General features: G+C 38.0%; 1 protein-coding gene across 4 annotated transcripts in view; it reads left to right on the top strand.

Annotated features, from left to right (window-relative positions):
* The window catches only part of NOL4 (nucleolar protein 4), a 190,992-nt gene that overhangs the window by 42,483 nt on the left and 123,439 nt on the right, over nt 1–25,070 (top strand). For all 4 annotated transcript variants that reach the window (XM_035317858.1, XM_035317859.1, XM_035317857.1 and 1 more), the window contains exons 3-5: nt 976–1,087; nt 1,598–1,710; nt 5,635–5,767. In XM_035317858.1, the coding sequence (XP_035173749.1) occupies nt 976–1,087; nt 1,598–1,710; nt 5,635–5,767 (358 nt within the window). The remainder of the gene's footprint in view (nt 1–975; nt 1,088–1,597; nt 1,711–5,634; nt 5,768–25,070) is intronic.

Genomic DNA, 25,070 nt, shown 5'->3' with positions numbered 1-25,070 from the left:
GCCATATGCTTAATGTAGCTAGTATGAAATTTGTTTTATCTGTGATCAGAGTTTGCTGTTGGCTCCTTTTCAACTTGGCACCAACCATCACCTCCAAGTCCTTTTCAGCAAGGCAAAAAATTCTATAAAGATATATGCATCCCTAGGGGGAAAGGGGGGAAAAATGCAATCTTTCAAAACAGCAATAAGTCCTTCCAAGTCCTTCCTCCTCTCCTTTCTCCTTTAAATATATATATATATATATATATATATATATATATCCTCTGACACATGAGTATGTGGTTGGAGAGAATGATTATATTGAAAGAAAGAGACAACCAAAATCTGTTCTTTCAATGTATCTCCAGGTGATGCACAATCTCTAAAATTGAGTGACTCCAAAATTCTATAACTGTTAATAAAAATAATTTATCTGTCCTGCAATATTAGATCACAAGCTTTCCAAGAATATCTTCACAAACATTCAAATTCAAAGTTAGAAGAGCAAGGAGACTGTCATCACTGATAATGCACTGAATCCTGTATCTGTCTACATATTGTTACAATCAAAACAAATAGAGCACATAAGCCAAGCATTTTTTTTTTTATTATTGATTATAAGAAAAAAAAAATGCTTTTCAACTTTTTTTTTTATTTTTTTTTTGTTAAGAAAAAACAGCCCTCAGCAGGAAGCCGGTTATGTATGAATTTTTTTGTTGAAAGGAATTGGAAAAAAAAAACTATAAACAGAAAATGAAGCCCCAATTGATATGAGTGAAATTTTGTTCAGTATCTACTATTATTAGCCACTAGATGAGAAGCAGGCAGATTGGATAGATGTTTCTTGAAATTCTGAATGGTTCGCAGAACGCTCTTTCATTGTACTTCCTGGCATTATAGGAAAATATGCCTTATTTGGAAATATAATGATCGGTTATGTTAAATCATGTTCAATCATCTTATATAATAACACCTATATTTTGTTATTCATTTCAGATTTCAGAGACCTATGCCTTCCTACCGAGAGAAGCGGTGACACGATTTCTAATGAGCTGCTCAGAGTGCCAGAAAAGAATGCATTTAAACCCAGATGGAGCAGATCATAAAGGTAGTTTTAGTGTCAAATAGTGGGATGTAAAGTAATTTTATTTCTAATACCCATTTATATTTGCCTAGCTTAAGTGAGGGTTCATAAAAATTTGGTAGACTGGAACAGTTCAATAAGTCAGATCATCTCATTTACTTAAGCTGGTAGGTAGTGAATCTTCTGCTTTTGCTTAAGGAAGGAGCATAATACCATATGCACTCTCGATAGAAAGACAATTTTATCTGGAGGAAATCATTTATTTTGCTAGGGAAATGTTTATATGGAGGCTTAAACATAAGGAATAGATAGACGGCATGTGCTGTAGTTGTTTGTGATAGATGTACTCATCACTTTTCAGGTTTTGAACTTGATTTTAATTTTTCTTCAGAAGATTTCCATCTGCACAGCCTACAGGCAACCGAAAATGCCAAAGTTAGAAATAATGACATAACTGTCTGACTTTGACTGCAGAGTAGGCTGAAGTAACCTCCACAACTAACATATAATGCATAATAAATGTTTTTATTGCAGATAATGGAAAACCTCCAACTTTGGTGACCAGTATGATTGATTACAATATGCCAATTACCATGGCCTATATGAAACACATGAAGCTGCAGCTACTAAATTCACAGCAAGATGAGGTACAAACTGAAAACTTTTAAGTTTTTTTTTTGTTGTTGTTGTTGTTGTCTTGTATACTTTGGTGCTTGTCTTTGTGGTAGCCAAGTAACTGAACTGAAGATTGATGTGGATCCCATCATTGTAATTCATTGCTAGAATAGTAAATCTGAAATCAAACCAAGGCTGTGTGCAAGTAATCAGTTTGAGAGAAAATGTCATGACTTACTGCCCTTCCATGGCTGGGGGTAATATCTTGTACAGCATCAAAGAACCCAAAGGTGCCGTCTTACTGCCTGAACCACTGGAAACGATAAGGGGGCAGCATGTTTGCCTCAGACTCAGCGCTATGCTCAGCAGTGACTTTCATTGTCCGCTTCTGGAGAGCAATACCATCAAGAGCTGAAATGAATGCCACCAATGCAACATGTTACGGTGAGATGGATGGAAACCTTAGCAACATCAGCTAATATCTTTAGGGCAAAAAGCTTGATAAATAAGAGTAGGGGTTTCTTCTGAAACTTCAAGTAAAAAGGTAGTGAACAACAACAAAAAAAGGAAGAGGCGTAGGCTGAGAATCAAGCTTCTTAGAGAGAACTGGAGTTGAGTTGTTTTTAATTCATTTCAAAAATTATTTCTGTGATTTATTCAGATTTTTCTCAGATATTAGTAAGTAGTTCTTCAATTGGAGGGCACCTACCATGTTATTTGCAATAAACTAATTTTCCTAGAAATATGTTCATTTACGATTTGAACTGTCAAATACTTAGAAGCCCAGCCATGTGCCAGCCAAAAAGCAGTCCTGCATGCTGTGTCCTTCTGCCTGACTACAAGATTTATTGTTATTATTATTTTTTATAAAGAAAACCTCCAAAAACAACCTTAGCATCTGGATTATGCCAAAGACCCTGACTGACTCTTGACTTTTGTGGAGTCAGCCAGATTTGGTTTCATAATAAGTAGCTATGGGCTACAGCTGGAGATGTATGAATTATTCAACACCCCATAGAATGAGGGTTTTGTCACTGTTGTAGAAATATCAGGATCCTTGTTTCACTTTTGCCTGATATATATTTTTAAATATTTATTTATTTTTACTGGGGAGGGTGTGGGGAGAGATCCCCAACTCTGGGTTCTTCACACACACAAATGCAGCCTAGTGTGTGTTGGCCCTTTTTAGAAATCTGACAGCAGGATTTCAGGCAGCAGGAGGTAAGCGGCTTTATCCCTGCACAAGCCTTAGGAGTTAAAGGACTCTTTGGTTTCCCCACTTCCCCTCTTTCAGAATTACTCATCCCACAGTAGAGTCAGGCACTCATGATGGACCAGGGCCATCTGCCACAGTGTTTCTCTAGCCTGGATGTTTTGGTGTTGTCCTTCTGGTCTGAAGACTGATATTTTAATTCAACCATTTTTTTCATCTGGATGAACCAGTGGCAATGATACAGGGATAGCAGGAAGTAGCATTGCTTGGTATCTCTGTGCCCGGTTCAGTTTTGTAACTGATACTGTGTATGAAGTGTCTGCAGTGCTGGATTTATAAAAATAAAAGTAGTTTTTGACTTTTTTAATCATAACATGTTTGCCAAGGCAGAATGGACACAAGGAGAGTTCTCAAGATAATCTTTGCATCCTTTCTCAAAGCAACATGGCTACATGGCTATGAAGTTTTTTTTTTTTTTTTTTTTTTTTGTTTTTTTTTTTTTTTAAATCCAGGCTGTACATTTCTTACACTGAGAAAAAAAATGGCAGTGAAATATTACAGTAAAAAGCAAGAAGATTCCTGGTGCATACATTCAGATTATGTCATGCACTTAAAAACATGCTTGGGTTTGTAAGAAGGTTCTGTTTCCAAGGTTTCATCAATCATATCTGTGTTCTTATGGAGGGGGTGGAATTGAGACAGGAGTGAACTGAGATGCCAAAGCTAGCTAGCACAGTGATTGAAAGCCTCCAAGTTCTCTCACCCTCACTCAGCTCATCATTTTTCATCTGAGGCCATTGATGAAAAGGAAACAAGCTTGATCTAGCAGGAGAACTCATCCACATATGGAAACTTACATCTGTGCTGTTAACTGGTACAAAGGCCAGTGGCTACCAGCTCTGCTCCCCATGCCTGTGGGTACATCCAAATTCAGAAAAAAAGTTTTAAACAGTTTGTACAGTGAGGTGGAGATGTTTTACACAGGCAAACACAGGCTCCCCATGTGTGGTGTTGCTTTTTTATACATATGCAAGTAGCAGATAGCCAGAATTGCGTTGTTGGGAGCCCATACAAATTGCCCAGCCTCAGAAATAGAAAATGTAAGCTGCTGCTTGCTGATCCCTGCAGGAATCAATGAGAAATACCACTGTACCTTAACACTAGCACAATGTTCCAGAAAATCTTGAGGAATTTTTGTCTTGATCTTGCTTTATGAGAAAGTAGCATGCATTTTCCCTAGATCCCAGAACCAGCTTTTTGTGTACCTCAGCCCGGTCTGTCTGGGGCACAAGGCTGGTGGACATCAACTCCCCATGGTTCTCACAGAAAGCCATGACTCCTTCATTTGCTGTTAATGTAGCTAGGGTGCTTCTCGCCCTGTCTGGGCAAGGTAGAAAGGTACCCACTAGAGAAGCTCTCACTCGTCCATTTCATTTTATTTTATTTTTTTTTAAATAAAACTTTGAGAACAAGCTGTGTTTGTGCCATTACATGATGTTGTCCTGGTGTGATGGTGCAGAACAACATCAGCTTGCATATTGTTCCTCTCTCACTCCTGGATGGCATTTGGTAGTGCCATCCTGGTTCAACAAGAAACACCCATGCAAGCTGGAAACAACACCAAGATCCAAGACAGGAACTGATCTAAGGGCCAGAAGAAAGAAACATTAGCATCTGTAGAAACCAGTTCACATTTTTTTTTTTTTTTTAAATGTTAATTTGAAAAGTATTTTAAACTAATCTTTAAGGGATACAAAGTTATCTGTCTTATTTTTCTGTATGCACTTGAAATGACTTTTCGTCACAACAGGAGTAATTATCTCAGAAAAATTGTTACTGAAAATATAGCACTGTAGGTTTGCATGTTGCCTCCGCAGCTTACAGAATAAGACTTTTGAATGCTAAACTTTTAATCCATAAGTGGTTGCATGAACTTCCTTGGGACTCAAACAAGTGAAATTAAACACTTATTATATACACATTAAACATGTATGTGAACACTTGTGGGACTAGACCTGAAACTGTTTTGCTTGTGTAACCTGAGACAAACTTTCTGGGACTTTTTGCACTCTGTTATCATCCCTAGTAGAGTCTCTGTAATTGGACTTGATGGATAAATCATATTAAAGATGTATGAGGTAGAATAAATTCCAAGTGATTTTCATGTGATTATATTACTTTGGCTTGCCATTGACTGTTAATTGAGCATGATAAACAATCTTTATAATTTTCATAGATGCATCTGTAAACACAATGGCAATGCAAAGGTGATGTCATGTTAAGAGAATTTGGTTGAGGTTTCTTATTAGGTCAAGTTGCCATTTAGAAATATTTTACTGTAAGTGGTATGCACAGAGTTCCCTGCTTTGCTTGAGAAAGGTAGAAAATTCAGGCACAGAATGTGGAGAGCTCTCCCTGACCATGCCTGAGTAACAAGGACTTTGCATGGGGTCTCTAGTTACAACCCCTTTTTACAAAATGCTATGGAAACAGTTTTGAGCGTGCTGATGCAGTATCATCATAGTTGATCAGATTGCATTTGTCAGACTATCATATCACATAAATGCTGCATGTTCCTTCCTCTTTATGTGCTTTGCTTGTTTGCTTATATACATGAAGTATTACTATGTGAATATATTCCATGCCAGGTATGAGTGAAATGAATAAGAGTCGGTGAGCTCCACATATAATGTGAACAGCATACAGTGTTTTCTGACATTTCTCTGAAACTTTCAATTTGCAGGATGAAAGCTCTATAGAAAGTGATGAGTTTGATATGAGTGACTCTACTAGGATGTCAGCTGTGAACTCCGACCTCAGCTCAAATCTCGAAGAGAGAATGCAAAGTCCTCAGAATCTCCAGGGCCAGCAGGATGGTAAGGTTCTCCTTTCGTACAGAAAATGTGGTATTGTCTTGTCTCTCTCCCATTCTGTGCCTTCACTTAGTACCTGCTGTGTCCTTTTTTTCATAGTGAGTTTCATTAGGTAATTTGAAATGTATGTTCCCTTTGTATTGGCATGAAGAGGATGAAGTTTGTTGTCTCCCCTCCCCTCTTCCCCTCCCCACTTCTCCTCTCCCCTCCTCTCCCCTCTTCTCCTCTCCTTCTGCTCTCCTTCTCCTCTCCTCTCCTCTTCCCAAGTTAATTTACTTGTTGCTTAGGCAACAGGTGAGTGCTTAGATCACTATATGTTAAGTATTATTATTTTATTATTTTTATATATGAAATGTGACCATACACTGGCATAAAAGGAAATGAAACTCAAACCTTTCCAAGGCAATCCAGAAGGCTGAGAAATTGGTTTTGGTGGTTAAAATGAGGGAAAAGGGAGAAGTATGTAACAGAAGCATAGATGTTTGAGAGCTAGGAACGGGATGTTATATTCATAAAAAGGGATGAAAAAGACAAACTCCAACAGATAAATAGAAGTAAAAGAAGAGAAAAACATGACCAGCAGCATTGTAACTCTGAACAATTATTTCTAGGTTAGTTGCAACATAAAGCTAATTTGTTGGTGGAAGAGATGCAAGTTTTACTTTGCACAGAAGGAGCACAAATGAGTACTCTGATCTCAGTCCTTGTTACAGAATGAGTTAGATGGGCCTGGCTTAAAGTTAGATTTCTCTTCGGGTGTGAATCTCATGCACAGCCTGTCCTATACAGACAGTTACGGTGGCTCATGGGTGGCACATGAATGAGCAACACCCAAAGTGCAGGTGTGTTCTGTTGCAGACAAATAAAGGAGGAGGATGGTTATGATAATTTCCTAGGCAATTCTGCACAAGAAGCTGGGAAGCCAGTTCACTTTCCTGCTAAGTCTAACTTTTCAGGGCTAGTATGTAATAATACTGCTAACTTAGAGTTTTCAGGGATTCTTTGGAAGGTGCCACTTCTGTGTGTCTGGCATTCAGTGAAAACTGTGCTTTAGAGGTTATCATTTACATATATACTCAATCTATTTCACATATGAAGTATTTCCTAAGAGTAATTGTGTGCATGTGTAACCCTGAAGTAAAACTCACAGCTCAGTGCCATAACCTGGAGAAATGCCTGTCATACATGTCTTAATACATTCCACAACCAGAGTAATGCTCCACTTCTGATCATATTAGAACATACGTACTAATGATGAAATGCTGCAAAGTTGTCATTTGCTATTTAAAATCTGTGGCAAATAAATGCACTGTGGTCTTTGAACTACAGGTAGTGTGACCTTACAGAATTGCTTCAAATCTCTCTGCTTTCCTTCCCCTCCTCCCAGATGGCACTTGCTCACTTTCTTAAGACAATACTATTTTTTGTTGCTTCTTCTGGCTAAAGCATCAGCTGATAGAGAGATCTGAAGTAACAGCTCTGCCTGCCTCATGGTTTTCCTGTTAGATGCTGTCAGGTAGCAAACGTGAGCATGGCCAGTTATAGCAATACTGTGTTTCAAGATATTGGAGAAGAGGCTGAAGGAGAAACTGGAAGATATTAGAGAAGGGGGAGGAAAGAAGAGTTATAGGAATTACAGGAGAGGACAGAAAAAAAAAAAAAAAAAAAAAGAAGACTGGAGGAAATTAGTGAACATAGGGAAAGAAGCAGAACAGGAAGGAAGGAGGACAAAGGGGAACTTAAGTGAACCTAACAGTAGCACTCCTGTTGCTGTCACAGCTTCTACTGTAAAATTTCACAAATTTAATAATTATAGTGTATGCCCACCCAAATTATCACTTAAGCATATATTTGTGTATCTAAAGCTATTTCTTCTCCTTTCCCTTGAACTATTTTATATGTCCGTGAGAGTTTGTGTCAGCCACCACATACTGTCTACTGGTAAAGACACCTGATATGTGGCTTATCTGGAACGTATTTCCTGCTTTCTGGCAGGTGGAAACTTACTGCTGTGTGTGATTGCCCATGCACACATGGTTGGGAAAAGTGCCTGTGGTGGAACAGGACAGCTGCCGCAAATGTGCCTTCACTGGTAGAATGATTTGCTAATGGGAATAGTTTGCTAACAGGATTCACTGCTGCCTGGGTTGGATTAGTGACAGATCCAGAATTGGTGTGTTCTGCCACTGGGCGTTAGCATGGCCTTCCATACAAGGTGGTGTAAGAATATTGTGGGACATCTAGCATTCTTTTCCCATGGATTTCAACTGATTAATACTACAATATAGTCAGTGTATCCTAGAGGAATGCAGTGGTGGGTCTGGCCACGCTAATGAGGGATAGATGGGGATACTTCTTCCATTTCAGTTTGTCAGAGCACCGTGGAATGCTGACATTACGTCAAGAGAAAAAAATGCTTTCATACTCTCTTACCTGTGGCTATACCTGCATCATGTTCAATCAGATATTTGGCTTTGGAACCCCATTGCAGAGATTATACTAGAAAACTTGACCTATGGTTTCTCAACATCTTCTAGTCTAGTATTCTGTGTTCTCTTTTTCTCATGGTTAGGTCATTTGAACCTGAATAGAATTAAGGCAAATATGAGAGCAACCCACAGTATTGGCTGAAAGCAATTGACTTCTCCATCCAGGAATACCATGGTCAGTAGAAAAGTGCTGAGAAGGAGGACACAGAGAGGGAAGGCATGTGTTTGCTTGTAATGGATGGGTGTTGATACTGCACAAAGTCCAGGGATCTGCAAATGCAGCAAGGCTTTGTAAGATTCCCTGTATAAAGAATATTAGATTGAAAGGAATGAAGAACTGAGGAAAAAATTGAAAGTAGAGAGAGCTGGTGAATTCTGTCCATAGTAGTGAAACAGCCACAATACTGTGAAGGACAGTTCCCACTTTAAATTAGCCTTTGTGTGCTTTTAAATAACAGGGCCTTGAGTCACACCTGCTGGTGGATGGCTGAAAATAGCATCCTAAGCACCTGCAGGGCTGCTGCAACTATGGGGGAGGAGTTGGAAAAGAGCTGCTGCTCTTCCCTGGGGAGTTAGAAAAGGAAAGCAGCTCTAATATGCAATTGGTTTGTTCTCCAGCTGGGAATGGGGTAGGGCTATCTGGTTACCAGTCCCTGGGAGCTGCTTTCCCTAGCAGCAAGCTGGATAATAGGGCTACAAATTGACAAAGTGTTTCTTTCTCATTTGCACCCCCTCCTCTTGCTCACCCCTCCTTTCTTGTTCTCCTGTTCTGGGAGTCTTGTCTGTGTCCTGTCTGCTTCCTTATATATGCACATATGCTACAGCTCCCTTGTCCTAAGCTGGTTCTTGGGGTGAGTACTGCACCACTGCTTGTCTGCAGGCAAAGCTCCCACATGACAGCTGTCTTTGATTCTCCTTTTTTCTAATAATGCTCTAGGGACTTGGATGAGAGTGGATCAAAACCTTTTGCTCTTGTCTCAGACTGCAGGCAGCAGGCGATGTTTGCCAGCTGAGTCTGAAATAAAGGAGATAATCTTTTTTTTTTTTTTTTTTTTTTTTTTTTTTTTTTTTTTTTTAATTAGGAATTCAGTGTTTCAACCTGCACAAAATGATTTCTGTAGCAAGAAAAAAAAAGGTCTGTTTGACTCTAGACAGGTCTGTTTGAGGGGCAACAAGATCTTTTGCCCAGAGACAAAACAGGACTCTGGTTGCCCTTGCCTGTTAGCTGAAGCTCTGTGCAGAACAGCTGAGTGTGTTTTGCTCACTTGCCATGGTGGTTTATCGGTGACCAAGGCACAGGAGCAGAGCAGGGGTGTTCTAATTGGAGGAAATGTAGAACGCACACAGCGCTGTCCCTAGAAGAAACAAGGTGCTAAATTTGAAACCTCACCATGTGAACTATCAAATAAAAATCAGAGATGAAGCTATTTGTTTGTAAGTCAGTGCAAGATGGAGACTTCTCCTATTTGCAGTTTTTCTCACTCTACTGAGGTACAGCAAAATGTTGTAATGCTTTTCTTGGATTTGGGTGGAGGGATTATGTTCTCTTCAGTCCAGTTTGTAGAAAATGATAGTTATGTGTGTATACATATCTATATAGAAATACCCCCCCACAGACATTTTATGGAGACTCTGCTTACAGAGGCTAGCTATGACAAAATGTGTCATGATTCAACCTTTGTCAGGAGTTGTGATATAATCTTAGATGTGGAGATTAGTAATAAGCTCTTCCCATTTTCTTTTTCAATTCACAGAAAATTGGGCAATGGTACTGTAATGTATTGGAGGGCTATTCCTTCAAGTAGCTTGTGGCCATTTGGATGGTGCCAATTCTTTTTCTGCAGCATGCTTAAGTTGCCAGACTTTCCACAGTGTAGGTTTAGGAGTTGTATAAGGCTGACTTGAACCATTCCCTTCACTCATATTGTGTTTGTGGTAAATGGAAGTTTTGGATCATCTAAATACCTTTTTTTTCTACATCAAAGATGTAATATTTAATCAACAGCTTCACCGGAAACAAATAACAGTAGCTGATTAAGCTGTTAAATCTGTGCCTCTGTGCAAGGGTGCAGAGTTTACTAGACCCATGCTTGCCATTGTATTTCTCTCTCTGAACTGAGCCCTAGCCAAGTTTTTAATCCATCTTCCCATTCTGAATTAGTTGTACTGTAGTAGTTCTTTCTGCTTTTATCTTTATTCCACTAAAACCTGGACTCTCTGTCTTACAATACTGACTTTTCTTTTTCCACAATGTAATTTAAGTGAGATGCATGGGTTCAAACACCAAGTGAGATGCATGGGTTCAGGCCAAAGTGAAGACAGATTGGCAAAGGAGAATATTGGAGTAAATCCTCCCTGCTGTTGCCTATGTTTTGACTGTGCAATTGATGTAGAGTAAAGCAAGTGGTAACAAAGCCAACATGAGAGCTGGAGATTCTCAGTACTAAACCCATTGCAATCTTTTTGCTGCTAATTAAGAAGTCTCTGTGGAAATGCTATTTTAAATTAATTTACAAAATTATTTTACTTTAAGGGGATTGTGCCTTTAACTTCTGCTCAAGCTGAAAGGTTTTGCAGGCTTGTTGTGTATGAGGTCTCGTTCTGCTTGATTTCGGCAATGGCCCACAAAAGACTAGCCAAAATGTTTGCAGGGTTTTCTTGTCTTTTACTTAAAATCTTGGCACCTTTAGGCTTCAAAACAAAGTACCTGACATTTCTATAGTGCACAGGATGGACTGAAATTACCACACAATGTCATAAAGCTGTAATAACTTGTGCTATTAAACATAAAAAGAAAAGCAGCCTGCTAGTTTTTCTTCATGCAACATCATGTACTTGTAGAAACCTTTTTAATGTGGGGGAATTTTCTGTGGCTTGACTGGTTTTATTTGCAATTTGTAGATCATACCAACACAGCTATAGTGCTATAAAGGTTGCTTATTATGCTTGTACTTTATACAGGACATTAGGTTAATAAGCATTTTACTCTAAGGCAAAAGGTAATTTTTGCTTAATAGTGTGGGTTTGGGCTGATAAAGAATGGAGGATGTAGCACTGTTAGCTTATAAAGAGCACAGAAAAACAAGTGCTACTTTACTGTTTTTTGTTTATTTTCAAAATGGCAGAGCATTTGAAATTGCATTCAAGCTGGGGCCAGGAGAGCTTCTTAATTTTGTGATATATTCAGACTTTCTGGTCTTTCTCAAGCCATTGAAACTTGTGACATTTTGGGCAATAATTTCTATTCATATGAGTAAGGATGAAACAATAAATACTAACTAGTCTTCTGAATGAGATCTATGATACCTGTCTGTCTCATGGCAATGGAAAAGACGAGGCACGTACAGTAACATCAAAGCAGTGCTGATAGTATAGTACCTTGTGCACAATGTTTTGTGATTTTGCTCTAATTTCTCTGGAGAGGAAAACCCACCTGTACGGACAGGTTTTACCTTTCCCTTATTCTGGGAAGTTGAGCAGATGCAGTGGAAGCTGAGTGAGGGCAACAAGCACATCCCAAAGATGAGGGCTGAGACAAACTGGCAAGAGGGAATGAGGAAGGTCTCTGCTTCTGCTGCCCGGCAATCTGTTCTGAGGATAAGCAAAGGTCTCCTGTCTCTGCAGTTGTCAATCTGCCACCTCTCACAAGCACCAGCTTCATTACTGAATAAAGCACAAGATAGCAGAATCACATATGCATGTTGCTGAGTAAGTCTTTAGGCTGCGCTGAAGTGTTATCTTACTCTTGTCAAAATTACAGGGGTTTCTTTACACAGGGAATTAGGTATAATACATTGCTCTATTTGAGAAAATTAGTATCATTTTCACCTAAGCAGAGTTAAAGTGGACCTGAGAACTTGGCATACAATAATACGATTATTTTGCATCAGTGGAGCTACACCTGGGGTTATTTGGCCCATCAGATTTGCTTTGACGTAACTTGATTTGCACAAATACATTAAAAAAAAAAAAAATGAAGCAAGAACAGAAAGCCAGACAATTGGACAAATCTCATTTCACTGGCGCTTTAATGACTTCTTTAGAGATGATACGTTATCAGTGTGAAAGGTGCTATGAGTGACACTGAAAGGACTCTTGAATGCTGTTATGATGTCAGCAAAAATGCACTATACCGAGCCTGTGCAGTAGCTTGAAATGTTGGCCCTGCTGTACTAGAAACTGTCAGTCCTTCGATTATTAAGGATTCTTTGGAGTACTGGGTAGACTTTTCAGCAAATCAAGTATTTTAATGTACTGGCTACTTACTTATTACAAGGCAGCTGATACTTGGACTGTCATCAGAGGGCTGAGCAGATAGGTGAGGCTCTTCTACAGTCTGACAGATAAAAACCTTCCTTTGACTCTTTGTACAAGTATACATGTTAAGTATTAAGCAACAGTGCTTCTCCGTGCAGATTAATGTTAAATGAGTACATGGCTAAGACAGGAACTTCAATAACTGGGTGGATCTGCTTAATCAGAAGGAGCTCTCAAACCAAAATCTGGGTGTGAGCACCCCTCTCACTGTAGTGTAGCACATAGACTACTTTTATAGTAGCCTTTCATATGAAAAAAAGTCAACAGTAATTTGCTGATTGCAACTTCACAGTCATCTTGTGAGTTGGCTGGGCTGACTGTCTTTCTCTGTACATTTTAATTCTTTTTATATATATATATTTATAACTTTTGTTCTTTTTTGACATTTTTTTTTTTAAATCTTATACTGTAATTAGTTTCAGAGAGTAAAATATTATTAAATGTGAATTATGCATTTCATAGACTCTCAGCTACAGTGTGACTGGTCTGTTGCAAGCAGGGAACAATCCCATTTCCCGCACCACCCTCCCAGCTGCACAACTGTCACTTTCCATTACGTTTGCCTTGAACAATTGAGTGTGGCTTGTAATGACAATAATTGCCTCAAAATTGTTTGTCATGTTTGGCTTGTTAGCAACAAACTACTAACTGTTGGTTACAATCAAGTTCTCAGCTATTATTCCATAATTACATAAGGGAATACTTTCAGCCAATAATAGTTCCGAAATGAGAATTATCTTCTCACAAATAATACTAAAATGCTTGCAGACCATTCACTCTATTCACAGCCACTTTTTTTTTTTTTTTTTTTTTTTTTTTGTTTAAACATGAGCAATCTAGTGCTAAGTGAAGCCTACTCCTGTGTAAAAGGCTCGCCTCAGACCTGTATCCTTTTACATCTTCAGAACATGTCTGCAGGTTGCATTAGTGTTGTACAAAACCTCTGTTACTAAATGTTTCACTTCGGCACTAGGGCTAAACCATCAAGCTCTCTCTTCCTTTACACAGGTACTGAATGGAGTCAATTTGCTTTTAATTTTAATATACAACTCCTTGTAACTAAGCTTAGAAGGATTTCTGAAAATGTTGATTTGGATTTGGTTGATTTTTTTTTGTTTCTTCTTTTCCTTATCTTACCATTCCTCAGGCTTTTCCTTCCCATTTCTCTGTAACCTCAAAATTAAGGAGGGGCATTCTGGCATATGGGTTTAATTTAGCTTTCCAGTTTATCCTTTTGTAGGTAGCAGTTGACTTTAGCATGAGTTATGTTCAGAGATGGCTTGATTGAATTTGGTTTGCTTCATTACAGTATACGTAGAGGTTTTTTGATAATTATGGTTAAAATATATGGCAGACATTGATTCCACATTTTTTTTCCTGTTACATTTAATGTAGAGAAATATTTTTGTTTCAATAAAAGTAATGTACTTTAAAGAGGATTAAATATAGCCATTATTTCTTTACTTAGTTATATTTTAATTAAGAAAGCTTTTTTTTTTTTTTTTTCCTGAAGACACTGAGCTATCTTGCAATTTTTTTTTTAATGGACATTTCTTTAAAGTGTATCTCGCTTGATTTTTTTTTTTTTTCATGCTGAAAGTTTAAAATTAGAAGTTGTTTGCTAAACACAAATACTTCAACTGCAAAAAGAGAGCACTATTTTCTCAGCACTATAGAGTTTTGCAATATTTAACACAGAGGAAGCAGATATATAAATTTTCCTGAGATCTGTGAAGCAGTGTTTTCAAATAATTGATTTCATCTTGCCAAATAGTAACCATATTCGTTATTCTGAGGCAGAGAGACAACCTTTTTCTAACACTTCTCAATAACAGGAAGGAAGAAATATATAATCTTTCCAGAATTTTCAGGATAGGCTGAACTTCAATGATTTCCTCCAAGTATTTGTGAATTCTAATGGCCTGGTTATTGTGGGAAAGCTAGAAGCAATAGTTTGCAGGTTGACCGAAGACAGAAAAATACACAAATAATTAGACAACATCAAGACAGATTAAAATGCAGGAAGGCTCTTTACAAGTTTATTTAGCAGTTGGTGACTGGCTTGCAGCTTGCTGGGGGAAGCTGGAGGCTCAAGCAGTCCCTTCAGTGCTGCATGCCAGGTGGGCACTGGAGGAACACCCAGACAGACAGACAGGCAGACAGATTTCATTAGCTACTCAACCAACTTGGGGAAATGTTGTGAAGGTAGACACCTCGTTTGTGTATTTTGTGAATCGTATTGTAAGTGATACTGAGAAACCAATCCAGGGCCTCAACTTTAAGGGGTGACATTCCCATTAGAATATATTCAGATAAAAGATAGCATAAAGGAAGAATCAAAATTTATGTTATTTACAATTTTCAGACATAGGTGCACAGAAAGGAAGGGAAATTAATACATTAGGTCAGCTCCGAGAAACTTTTCTACTTTTCCATCAGAAAGCAACTCATTAGTGTGGTTGCCTTGCAACTAGGGCATGGCTCTCCAGAAGAAGCATTTCCCTGAGATCAGTCTCTACTGCAGAAGTCCTTGGTTATAGGCATATTTGCATCTTTACATCTTACATCCTTCCTCAGATCTTCAATTTTGTTTCAGTTTTTACAAACCCACTTCTCATAAATGATTCTCATAAATGGAATCAAGGAGTCAGCTTAACGCATGTCTGACAGAAGTAATGATGGAATCTACCAAGCTTCTAGCAGTCCTGATGTCCCATGTGCTTTATTGGGTGGTGTTCTTCCTTAAGAAGAAGGTAGAGTGATTCCTGTTAGTAACTGTTCCAGGTACCTGCTGTAAACGAAAGGTTAAACCTGTGTACAAAGCAATAATTATGTCTGACTGGAAGGTGCAGTTCAAACTCTCCATTTAGCTTTTCGTACTCTGAAACTTGGATTTCACATCACTATAGACGTGGGCAAGGATATTTGAATGAGATCATAAGCAAGGAAAAATGATATGGTTCATTAGCAGCTTTTTAAGACAAAGTACAAGAGTACTTTGGGGTGATAACTGATTAGAAAATTTGATTCTGTGCTTTGAGAAACACTGTGATAAAACTGTGATATCAATGGACTGGTTTGAATTCTTAGTAACGATAATTGCTATTCTTGGTTAGATGGGAAAATAGGAGATCGAGCAGGGAATATTTTTATTTCTTCTTTGCAAAGACAACAAAACAGAGCAATGACATTTCAGTTACACGTAGTTACTCTTCCAAGAAGAACCAAAATAAGAACTGTACTAAAAATTTTAATGACTTAATTGGCAGAGACATGCAGTGGGTTTGTTACGTCGCACAGTTTAAGTGTCTCTTGGATGATTATCCTGAAAGCAGCTGAAGCTGCAGCCTATCAAAGAGAGGATGAAGAGACAGAAGTGCAAGATGTGAGGACTCTCAATGTGAATTACCTGCAATGGGGAAAATAGACCCTCTTCAAGAGGTGATGCAAATACTGAGAGCAGACAGATGGTCTAGAGAGGCTGAGAGTAAAAGTAAGCAAAAAATGTTGTGAAGTGTCTTTTAAAAAAGACTCCTTGTTTGTGTATAAAGAATCTATAAATAATATTGAATACTTTACAGGTCTATACCCATCTTCTTGATCAAGGATTTCAATCTGTCTAAAAAAATAAAAACTGGTCTGAAAACTGGTAACTTTTTCTAAATAACCCTGAGTTAACTGTCCAAGGATCATATTTTAATGAAATGTTCAAAAGAACTTTGAGCTCTAGTGGCCTGACTTTTGGAAATTGCATCCTGCATGATCATACCCAAAAAATAAGGCTGCAGCTAAAACCTTACTAAAGTCAACAATAAGAATTTCTACAAAGTGCAGTGCAAATGAGCTTTCACACTTTCATAATAGGTCCCAAGCAGTTGAACTAATCCTGCAGTGGTTAATGTGGATGACAAAATTGTCAATTGTTCTTTAATTAAACCATTAGTGCAGTTTATGTGGAGATCATAAGCTTGAGATGATATTTAGTGAGTTAGCCAGGCTCTGTCTGTGTTCCTCTATCTTCTTTTTTTCTTTCTGCTATGTTTCTGCAGTTCTGTGCTAACTGTTATGTGTGCTCTCTAGGAACTATGCAGCTGCTTAGATTCCTGGCTTGGACTATAATCCCTGCTACAACTGTAATCACAGACTTGTAGTTGCACATATTGTTATATCTCTTGCAAATAGGCTCTATTTTAGTTAAAAGCATGGATGTTGTAAAGCCTGTTAGCAAGGACAAATATTTTTCTGTTCTCTGAATCTGCTACTCAGCAGCATGCTTCCACCCATTCCCTTGGAAAAAAAAAAAAAAAAAGGACCTAAAATTGCTTACCCAAAGAAATGGGGAAATGGTAGTGAAAGCATTAAAAATCATGTGCTACGGGTAGATTTTGAAAAACAAGATGACTGCCTGGCCAAGTTTTCCCCACTGATTTAAAAAAGAGGGTTCTGTGATGATTTTTGAACATAACTTTCTCTGTTGGCATTGTACAGTGTTGATTTCAATAGAAGCTTACTTAAATGCAGCTTTGCAAAGGAGAGGGTGGACATGGTAAAACAATTATTTTTTTGAGAAATAACTCTTCACCAGTTAGGAAACCATGTATGCCTCTGGCCTTCCAGCCTTTTACAGGCAGCTCAGACACTGCTATGGCCACACAGAACAATGTTCTGTTCAGAAGCGCTTCTACTGCATAGATAATTTACTTGATTGGGTAGCAGTAGATTATTAATTAGTCTTTTCTGTTTCTGGTTTTGAGTAGTATGGTTGGTAGTCTGTGGGGCAGTGCTGTTCAATCTATTCAAGCTGGATTTGATTTTGCTGTCTTCTGCTGTTTCTGTTGATGCTTAGTATGATCCTCTATTAGTAGAAGAGGACATTGCGATAACACTTGAGAAAGGAGGACAGCAGGGGGTTCCAAAACTGATAAGTGGCCCACCAAACAAGCATGCTATTATAGAAATAAAGCCCATTGCCTCTTAGATGAAGTAGGCTGTAGGATCTTGTGTAACACAAGGGCTGTCTAACTCCTGGGGGTGAACACACTGGCTAGTAAGACCCAAAACCTACCTGATCATCAAGCATGTACATATGATGGTGGAAGTGGGTGTTAGTGGTACCAATATATATATATATATATATATATATATATGTATATATATTATAATATATATATATATATATATATTCCCATTATTTCTGCTCAGACTGAAAACTGTCCTCCTTCAGCACCTTTCAAGGCAGTAAAATGTTACTTATTCTTCTTTCCTATGTAATTGTGTGGTGGATGCTTTCTCATTTGTTTCTGCCTGGCTGTATGCACAGGTGTGAACAGGAATCTGTTCTGAGGAAAAATCCAGAGAGCAAAGGGTTGAGAAGACTGCTTAAGGAGTGGCAGAAATTGAGCTTTCCAACTTGACAAGGTTATTTTTCCAGCAGTATTTATTAAAAATAAAGTTAGCATCGAATTATGGAACCTCTGGCCCTTACGCAATTACCTCTGGCAATTACACAATATGGAACAAGCATAAAACTAATTCAAATATACACAGAAGTATCAATTTCTATGAATAGATTTTATGTTTATATATTGTATAATCCTATTTATAAATCTGTATTTCTATTATCAAATATATATATATTTCTGTACTCATCTATTTCAACAAAATGAAATGATCACTAAGAAAAGGTAGTGCTTTATGACATAGGAATCAGTTATTAAGCAGATGTTACATTTTTCTGTGCTCTAGAGACCATCTCAGAGTGTTCAGAAATACCATAGACTTGAATTTCTGGAAGGGTCAGTTTTGTGAATACCAAATGCAGTCAGAGCTAAACACTTCTTGAATTTCCAAGATTTTTTTTTTTAAAAAGTAAAAAAAAAAAAAAAGAAAAAAAAGAAAGAAAAAAAAAAGGAGGATATCTTACTTTCTTGTTCTGATGTGGGTGGAAAAGCTTTTGATTGAATGCATTTTCAGACAAGTCACAAGGTGTGTGCTGTTTCAGCCAGCCTGTGTTTTCCTGTTCAACAGAAGCAACGGCAAGAACTATTGGAATAGTGGCTGTCAGCATCTGAAGCTCTTATCACAATATTTTAGGCTGTACCTGAGAGGCATCTGTAGCTACAACAGCTTAACAGAGTATTCTTCTTCCAATGAAGCAATGTCAAAAATGCAAAATCAACTTGGATGACTGTCTCGTAGAAGAAGGTTCCATAGTGAACCCTATGTGAAACCTATCTACATACATATGAAACCTACAGTGAAACTCTTTCCTTCCCTCAAAGTTCTTTCCTAATATAGGACAGTGCCCATCTTAGGGGCTTCCTCTTGGAACCATTTCTGGCAGTGCTTTGCAGGTCAAATCAAAAGTGTCATGAAGAACACAAAGTTGGTGTGCACTTGATAATTGGTACTGGTGAGTGAACAGTCTCCTGAGGTTTAGCCAGGGCAATACTTCTGGTGTTTTTGTTCTTCGGTATGATCATAGAACCGTAGAACATCCTCAGCTTCTTGAACTCCGGCAGGCTCCATGCCATGACCACGGCTGTGGGGAGCCTGTTCCAGTGCCTGAAGATGATAGCTGTAATCAATGCAAGGACTCATAAACTCCATAGCTTTTAAGGCCTATGCCAAAAAGGAAAGGAGATTTCTGGCTCATTACAGGTGGAAGGTTATTTGTTTATTTTTGCTGCTGTGGCTAAGTGCTCAAGTGGGCAGCCACTAACATAGCATTTTAAAAGGTCTTAAAAATTAGTCTGGACTGAGTAATTTAAAGTTGGATGTTCTTATTACAGGGAGACCTTCAGGAAACAATTCCTTCCTCCTACCACCTTTCATTTGTTCACTTTCATTTTTCAAAGACTATTTTTTCCATCATGTAAACGTCAAGACAGATAGGGAGAGAGATGGACTGAGCACTGAAAGAGTTTTTGCATTTGTGTCAGGGTGATAAGGAACCTTTTTTTTTTTTTTTTCTTAGCTTCCTGTAGTTATTGGTGAAGAACTAAAAGGCTTTTTTGTTTCCAGGGTGAGAGTTATTGAAGAAAATAAATAATTTTCAAAACAATCCTTAGCTCACAGTCTATGGAAGTTCTGAAATATTTCTCCTCAGTGCTACATATTTGGTTATTTGCCAACTGTAACCATGTAATATCAAAGAAGAATGGTAGTAAAGGACGGGGGCTGGTGGTTTTAAGACATGAGAACAGAATGGGGTAGAGCAAATGAAAAGGTAAGCTCTCTTCATGCTGATTTCTGCCTGGGATTCCGAGTATGAGAAGAGAAAGGCAGTTTTAGAAGCAAGCAAAAACAGTTTTCCAAAGAGTTGTCTAGAAGACAGGAAGAGAGGCAGTAGTGAGGGGCTGGCAGAGGCATAACTGGTAGTTAGACATCTAACTCCTGCAGAGCTGTAGCACTTTTTTGACATTTGTACCTTTGAAAATGCTGCTCTTGGTGAAGGTTTGCAAGTTCTCTTGCAGTGACTCCATGAAGAAGCTGTTTAAAAGTGTATTACTTGTCAGTGTGAGAGGAAAATGTCAGTGCAGGCAAATGTCTTGCATCATATTCTCAGTGGGCCTACACTGCTTTAGAGCAAATGAGGTTCTGACCTTGTTTAAAAACATTTGTTATTTTCTGTCCACAATATTGATTTCTGTGATAGCTGATAGTTGTCCTTACATCCCTGCAAGTATGAAAAATATAATATTAACCTCCTTAATTATTAGGCACATTTTATAAGTCCAATGTACAATGGTAATACAAAAATTTGCTGAAGTCCACTTGCTTCCACTTCTGATCTTCAAATGGTGAAGAAACCAAATAGATGTTTATGGTAGATGCTTGATTTCAGTACAACACAATCTGTTCGGGAATGTCAGCTAGTCAGTAACATGGCATAAATGGCATACTGTATTATGTTGTCTAAATTCCAGAAGAGATGCTGTCACCTCTTCCACCCACCCTGTACATGTGGAATATCTTTTCAAAGCAATCTGAGGGTGTTTGCCTGTGCATTTAAATTGAAGCCCTGATTCAGTAGTTTTATTGTTCTATGTAGTAATACTAAATGAAGTGTTTTCAGTTGAGAACATTTGGGGGAATATTACCACCTTTGTCAAATGTACCCTTCCATACAACAAGAGTGGCAGCAATTTCCAATGACTCAGAGCATCATTAATCCAGAATGTTTAGAGCTATTAGCAGGGATAGCAAAGCTTAGAAATGTTACTCTCCTATCTCCCTATTTAAATCTGAAGGCCAATGGAGCTGAGGAAATGAAGCAAGGATGAGATTTAGAAGAATGTCCGTTGCCTTGAGCCACAGCACTATATATCTTTTAGAACCTGAAGGTATCAGAAATTGCCACTAATATGACTGAAGGCCAGAACTTAGCTGTAAAATAATTTTAAGTCAATACTCCAAAGGATACATTTCAGTTTATAAACTGCGTTACCAGTTTGGGGATGCTGGAACTTATTGACGCTTTAAGAAATGTGCCCAAGGACTCTGGTGAATGGGTAAAGAAGAGGGAGGATGTTACTATCATATTGCTCACATGAGAGTGAATGGAGGTGTTGGAGTTTTTTTGACATCTATAATCTCTAATAGGAGGGAGCTACAGAGTCAGTGGAAAAAGTTCTATCCTGTTTTGAATCTGCACTACTCTTTAATGAAATTTGACAAGCTTTCGGAAGAAGGGATTTTTTTTTGGCCCTGAAAACTGCAAATAATTTGTATTCATTTTTTTCCTGGATGTTCACACTGATTCAGCACTGGTTATATATAGATTTTTCTTTTCTTTCGACAAATCCACTCCTTTGATATTATTGAGGAGCAGCTTTCAGACTAAGCTGGAAATCTGAATGGTATTTTAAGACCCACCTACATCTTATGAGATAGTCTTTACTACTCTAAATTAGATTCTGTAAACATGTCAAATATGCGAATGGGTGGAACATATGGGTTGGCCAAAGGTATCTGAAGTAGGAGCCTTTTCTTTCTGCATGCCACAGCTTGGTTCAGCCTGAAGCATGATAGGCACTTTTAGTGACACATTCACACAGGAAAGAAGAGGATAGCTGTGAAGATAGGCCAGAAACTTCCTCTGCTTGTTGTATGACACGGTTATATAAAAAGCCATATGGAAGCTGTTAGATGCTAGTGTCTTCAAGGTAGGGCTTAGGCCTTGCTTTTGCATTTTGAGTCATGATATTTTTCTCCTTATATCTAACTAGATCCTGTGCAAAGAAGTTTTGACTATTAAACACAAAACACCAGTGAGTTCCTTTGTTCTTGTTTTAAGCACAGTCATTGAGAAACCCTTTGAAGTCCTCATTAAAAAAATAAATGTCTGTGATGGTTAGTTTTGAAATCAGGTCCTAGGTATTTATTAGCTATTGTTAGAGTCTCACAGAGTCTCACAGAGTTAGAGTCTCACATCCACATGTTTCACCCAAATGAGGTTTATATAGTTGAAGTGTACCAATGTAACCTGCAATACAAAGAAGATTTTGGCAGCAAAATAAATAGATGGATACTTTCACTGGTTATTCTGATTCCAGATCTTCAGTCTGTAACAAGGATTACCTTGGGCTGATGTCTTCTCAGAATCAATCATTGGAGCCCAGAATATTTCTTAAACTCATAGCTTTTTACTGCTAGCTTTCAAATGGGAGTTGCTGACACTCTTATCATTCTTGTTCCATTTCAGGAACATTCAAAGAAGTGCATAAGAGAGTTCAAACTTAGTTTCCGTTCAGTTTGCAACTTCATTACTAGCACATGGGATCATCCCATGCTACTCAGTGGTTTTCAAGCCACACCTGGAGTACTGTGTCTAATTCTAGACTTCACAATTCAAAAAAGATGCAGACAGAGGCTCTAAAGGAGTACCACAAAGATGATCAAAGGGCTGGAGAATCTGCACTGTGAGGAGGTAGGTCTTTTCATGCTGGAGAAGAGAAGGCTCAGGGAGACCTCATCACAGTTTTCCAGTACTTAAAGGCTGGTTACAAAGAGGACAGAAGCTCTCTCTTCACATGGAGCCACATGGAGAAGCCCATGGAAAACAGATACAAGCTGCAACAAGAGAGGTTTCATCTTGATACAAAAAAGAAGTTTTTTATAGTGAGGACAATCAATCACTGGAACAACCTCCCCAGGAATGTTGTAGACTATCCATCACTGGAGATTTTCAGGATGTGATTGGACAGGGTGTTAGATAATCTCACCTAGGTTTCCTTTCCCACTAAAGGTTGTACCTGATGATTTTCTGAAGCCCATTCCAACCTGAGCTGCTTTGTGATTCTATTAACATTATACTGAGGTAGATGCACTCCTGTGCTGAGTGCCAACCTCAGTTAAATGAAGCTGTTCCCTACTGTGTGCCTGTCTACTGTTCTGTTCCTCCATAACCAGGAACATACAGGAAGAGCTGAAGGTTGTCCATAGGCTGGCTCTCTATAGCTTTTGGCTCTGAGAAAGCTTCAGAGCAGCAGAGTAAGGAACAGGAATTTGAACTGTTTGGATGAAGGTTTGTCTTGGCAGGGTCCGTCAAGAATCATCAGAGCTGCAAATTCATCTCATTTACAGACAGCATTCTTCCTGGGTTTGGAGGATCTGGCTGGTACACTGCCAAAGGAAAATACTATTTGAATAGAGAATAAAGAATAATAAAGGGTGCGCATCCAAGGTGTGTTCAGATCCTGAGAAGTGTTAAATACTAGGAACTAGGATATTTCTTAGTTTCCAATTTGTAACTGTGTATGCATTCAGTAATGCAAAGAATCCATGTAAATAAAATAACCAAATCATGTGGGACTCTTTCCATTTAAATTAGAAGATACATATCTTCTCATAGCCTCATTCTTATCTTCTACATAGCCTCACAAGAGCAGGTTATCATTACTGGCACAAAACACACAGTTTCTGTAGAGTAATATTGCTTCCAGTGTTATCCAGGTTGCTCAGCCAAACTTATCATTAACAAGTTTGGCAACACCCTTAGGCAAAGAGATGATTTGATAATGAACAGCCGTCATCCTATCTGAATAGACAGCTATTGGACACAGACTGCCAAGAGATCATCTGCTGAACTCTTTGAAACTATGAATGCTTAGCTGGAAATATTTTAAACACTCTCTTTTTGAACTGCTCAGCCTACAATAATCAGTCAAAAATAGGTTCAATGAGTATATATTGGAAGTTCTTCCTCAAGGGAGAGATTTTTACTCTGGCACACATTCTAAAACATTGTGCTTCTCTGTGTGTGCTCAGATCTCTTTGGACTCATTTCACAGTGTTTCATTCATTAAGATGATCTATCTTTGATTATAAATGCCTTGAATTTGTTTTAAAAATCCTGTGGCGTGGTAAAGGTTTAACATTTTGCGTATTGTGGTATTGTATTTTATGTCTTTGTGTACACTAGGATGTGTAATGTTATACATAGGATATATTTTCTAGATACTGCTTAAGTTCTAAAACTAAATACATGTTGAAGAATTACATTTTTGTGATCATTTTAGGTGATGAAAGTCAACTTGGCACAAAGGTCCATTAAAAGGCAGTGGGTTTCATGCATAGATACCAGGAGTGTTCTTTAAACAAGATTCAACTTTTCTGATTGTACATAGTATGTTCCTGGTATGTTAAGGAAATCCCACCAAAAATCTGTTGAACCTAATGAATGGTTTTTACTTAGATGAGTTTTTTTTTTTGACTTGGTCTTTTCTTGAAGATACAACACTGAATAAAACAAAATAAGAGGTATTCTGAATCTGAAATATATCTGAAAGAAGTAGTATATGGAAACCAGCTAAAGTGGAGCCTCTTAAATGGGTAAAATGGAAGGCATTCTGGCAATGAAAATTTTAAATTTCATACCGTTTTCTAAGTGGTGCTGCAAGATGCCAAGTGTATCTGCTTAGGAAACAAAATCCCTACAAAAATGTAGTTAATAGCATCTAAATGAGCAATTAATTGTTTGTTAAGCCTAAATATCACCAAAGCCTTTTAACCTGTCACATGAGAAGAGCGTGATAGCCAAAGTCTGGATACACAGACTTTTCTCTTCATCTCTTTGCCTTTCTGTGTGTAGCTGAAATCCTGAACCTTTCATTTTTGAGAAGTGTGAGAGAAATTAAAATTATAAATGTGTAGTCATGCCTCTGTTTATCTGAACCACCTGGTCAGATAATGTACAGAAATTTCATGTCATGCCTAAAGTTCTAAATAGGCAGATTGAATAAAAAAAGCCTTAAACTTTTAGGCTTGAGAGTCTTATATTCGGGTATCAGATCTATGTCTTTGAAATTGCATTAAGCTAATGAAGCCTGATTTTTCAAAGGTCATTGGGGCTTGTCATTTACTAGTTCCTTTACTACAAATCATTGAAGGAAATCCTGTCTGTTTTACATTTACTTACAGGCACTGCATTGTGATAACTATGCCAAAATGAATAAAGAATAGCTAAAATTATTATTATTATTATTTTAACCAAATAC

Source organism: Oxyura jamaicensis, chromosome 2 (genome assembly GCF_011077185.1).
Source record: "Oxyura jamaicensis isolate SHBP4307 breed ruddy duck chromosome 2, BPBGC_Ojam_1.0, whole genome shotgun sequence".
NCBI lineage: Eukaryota > Metazoa > Chordata > Aves > Anseriformes > Anatidae > Oxyura > Oxyura jamaicensis.
This window is presented reverse-complemented; position numbering and strand designations above follow the sequence as displayed.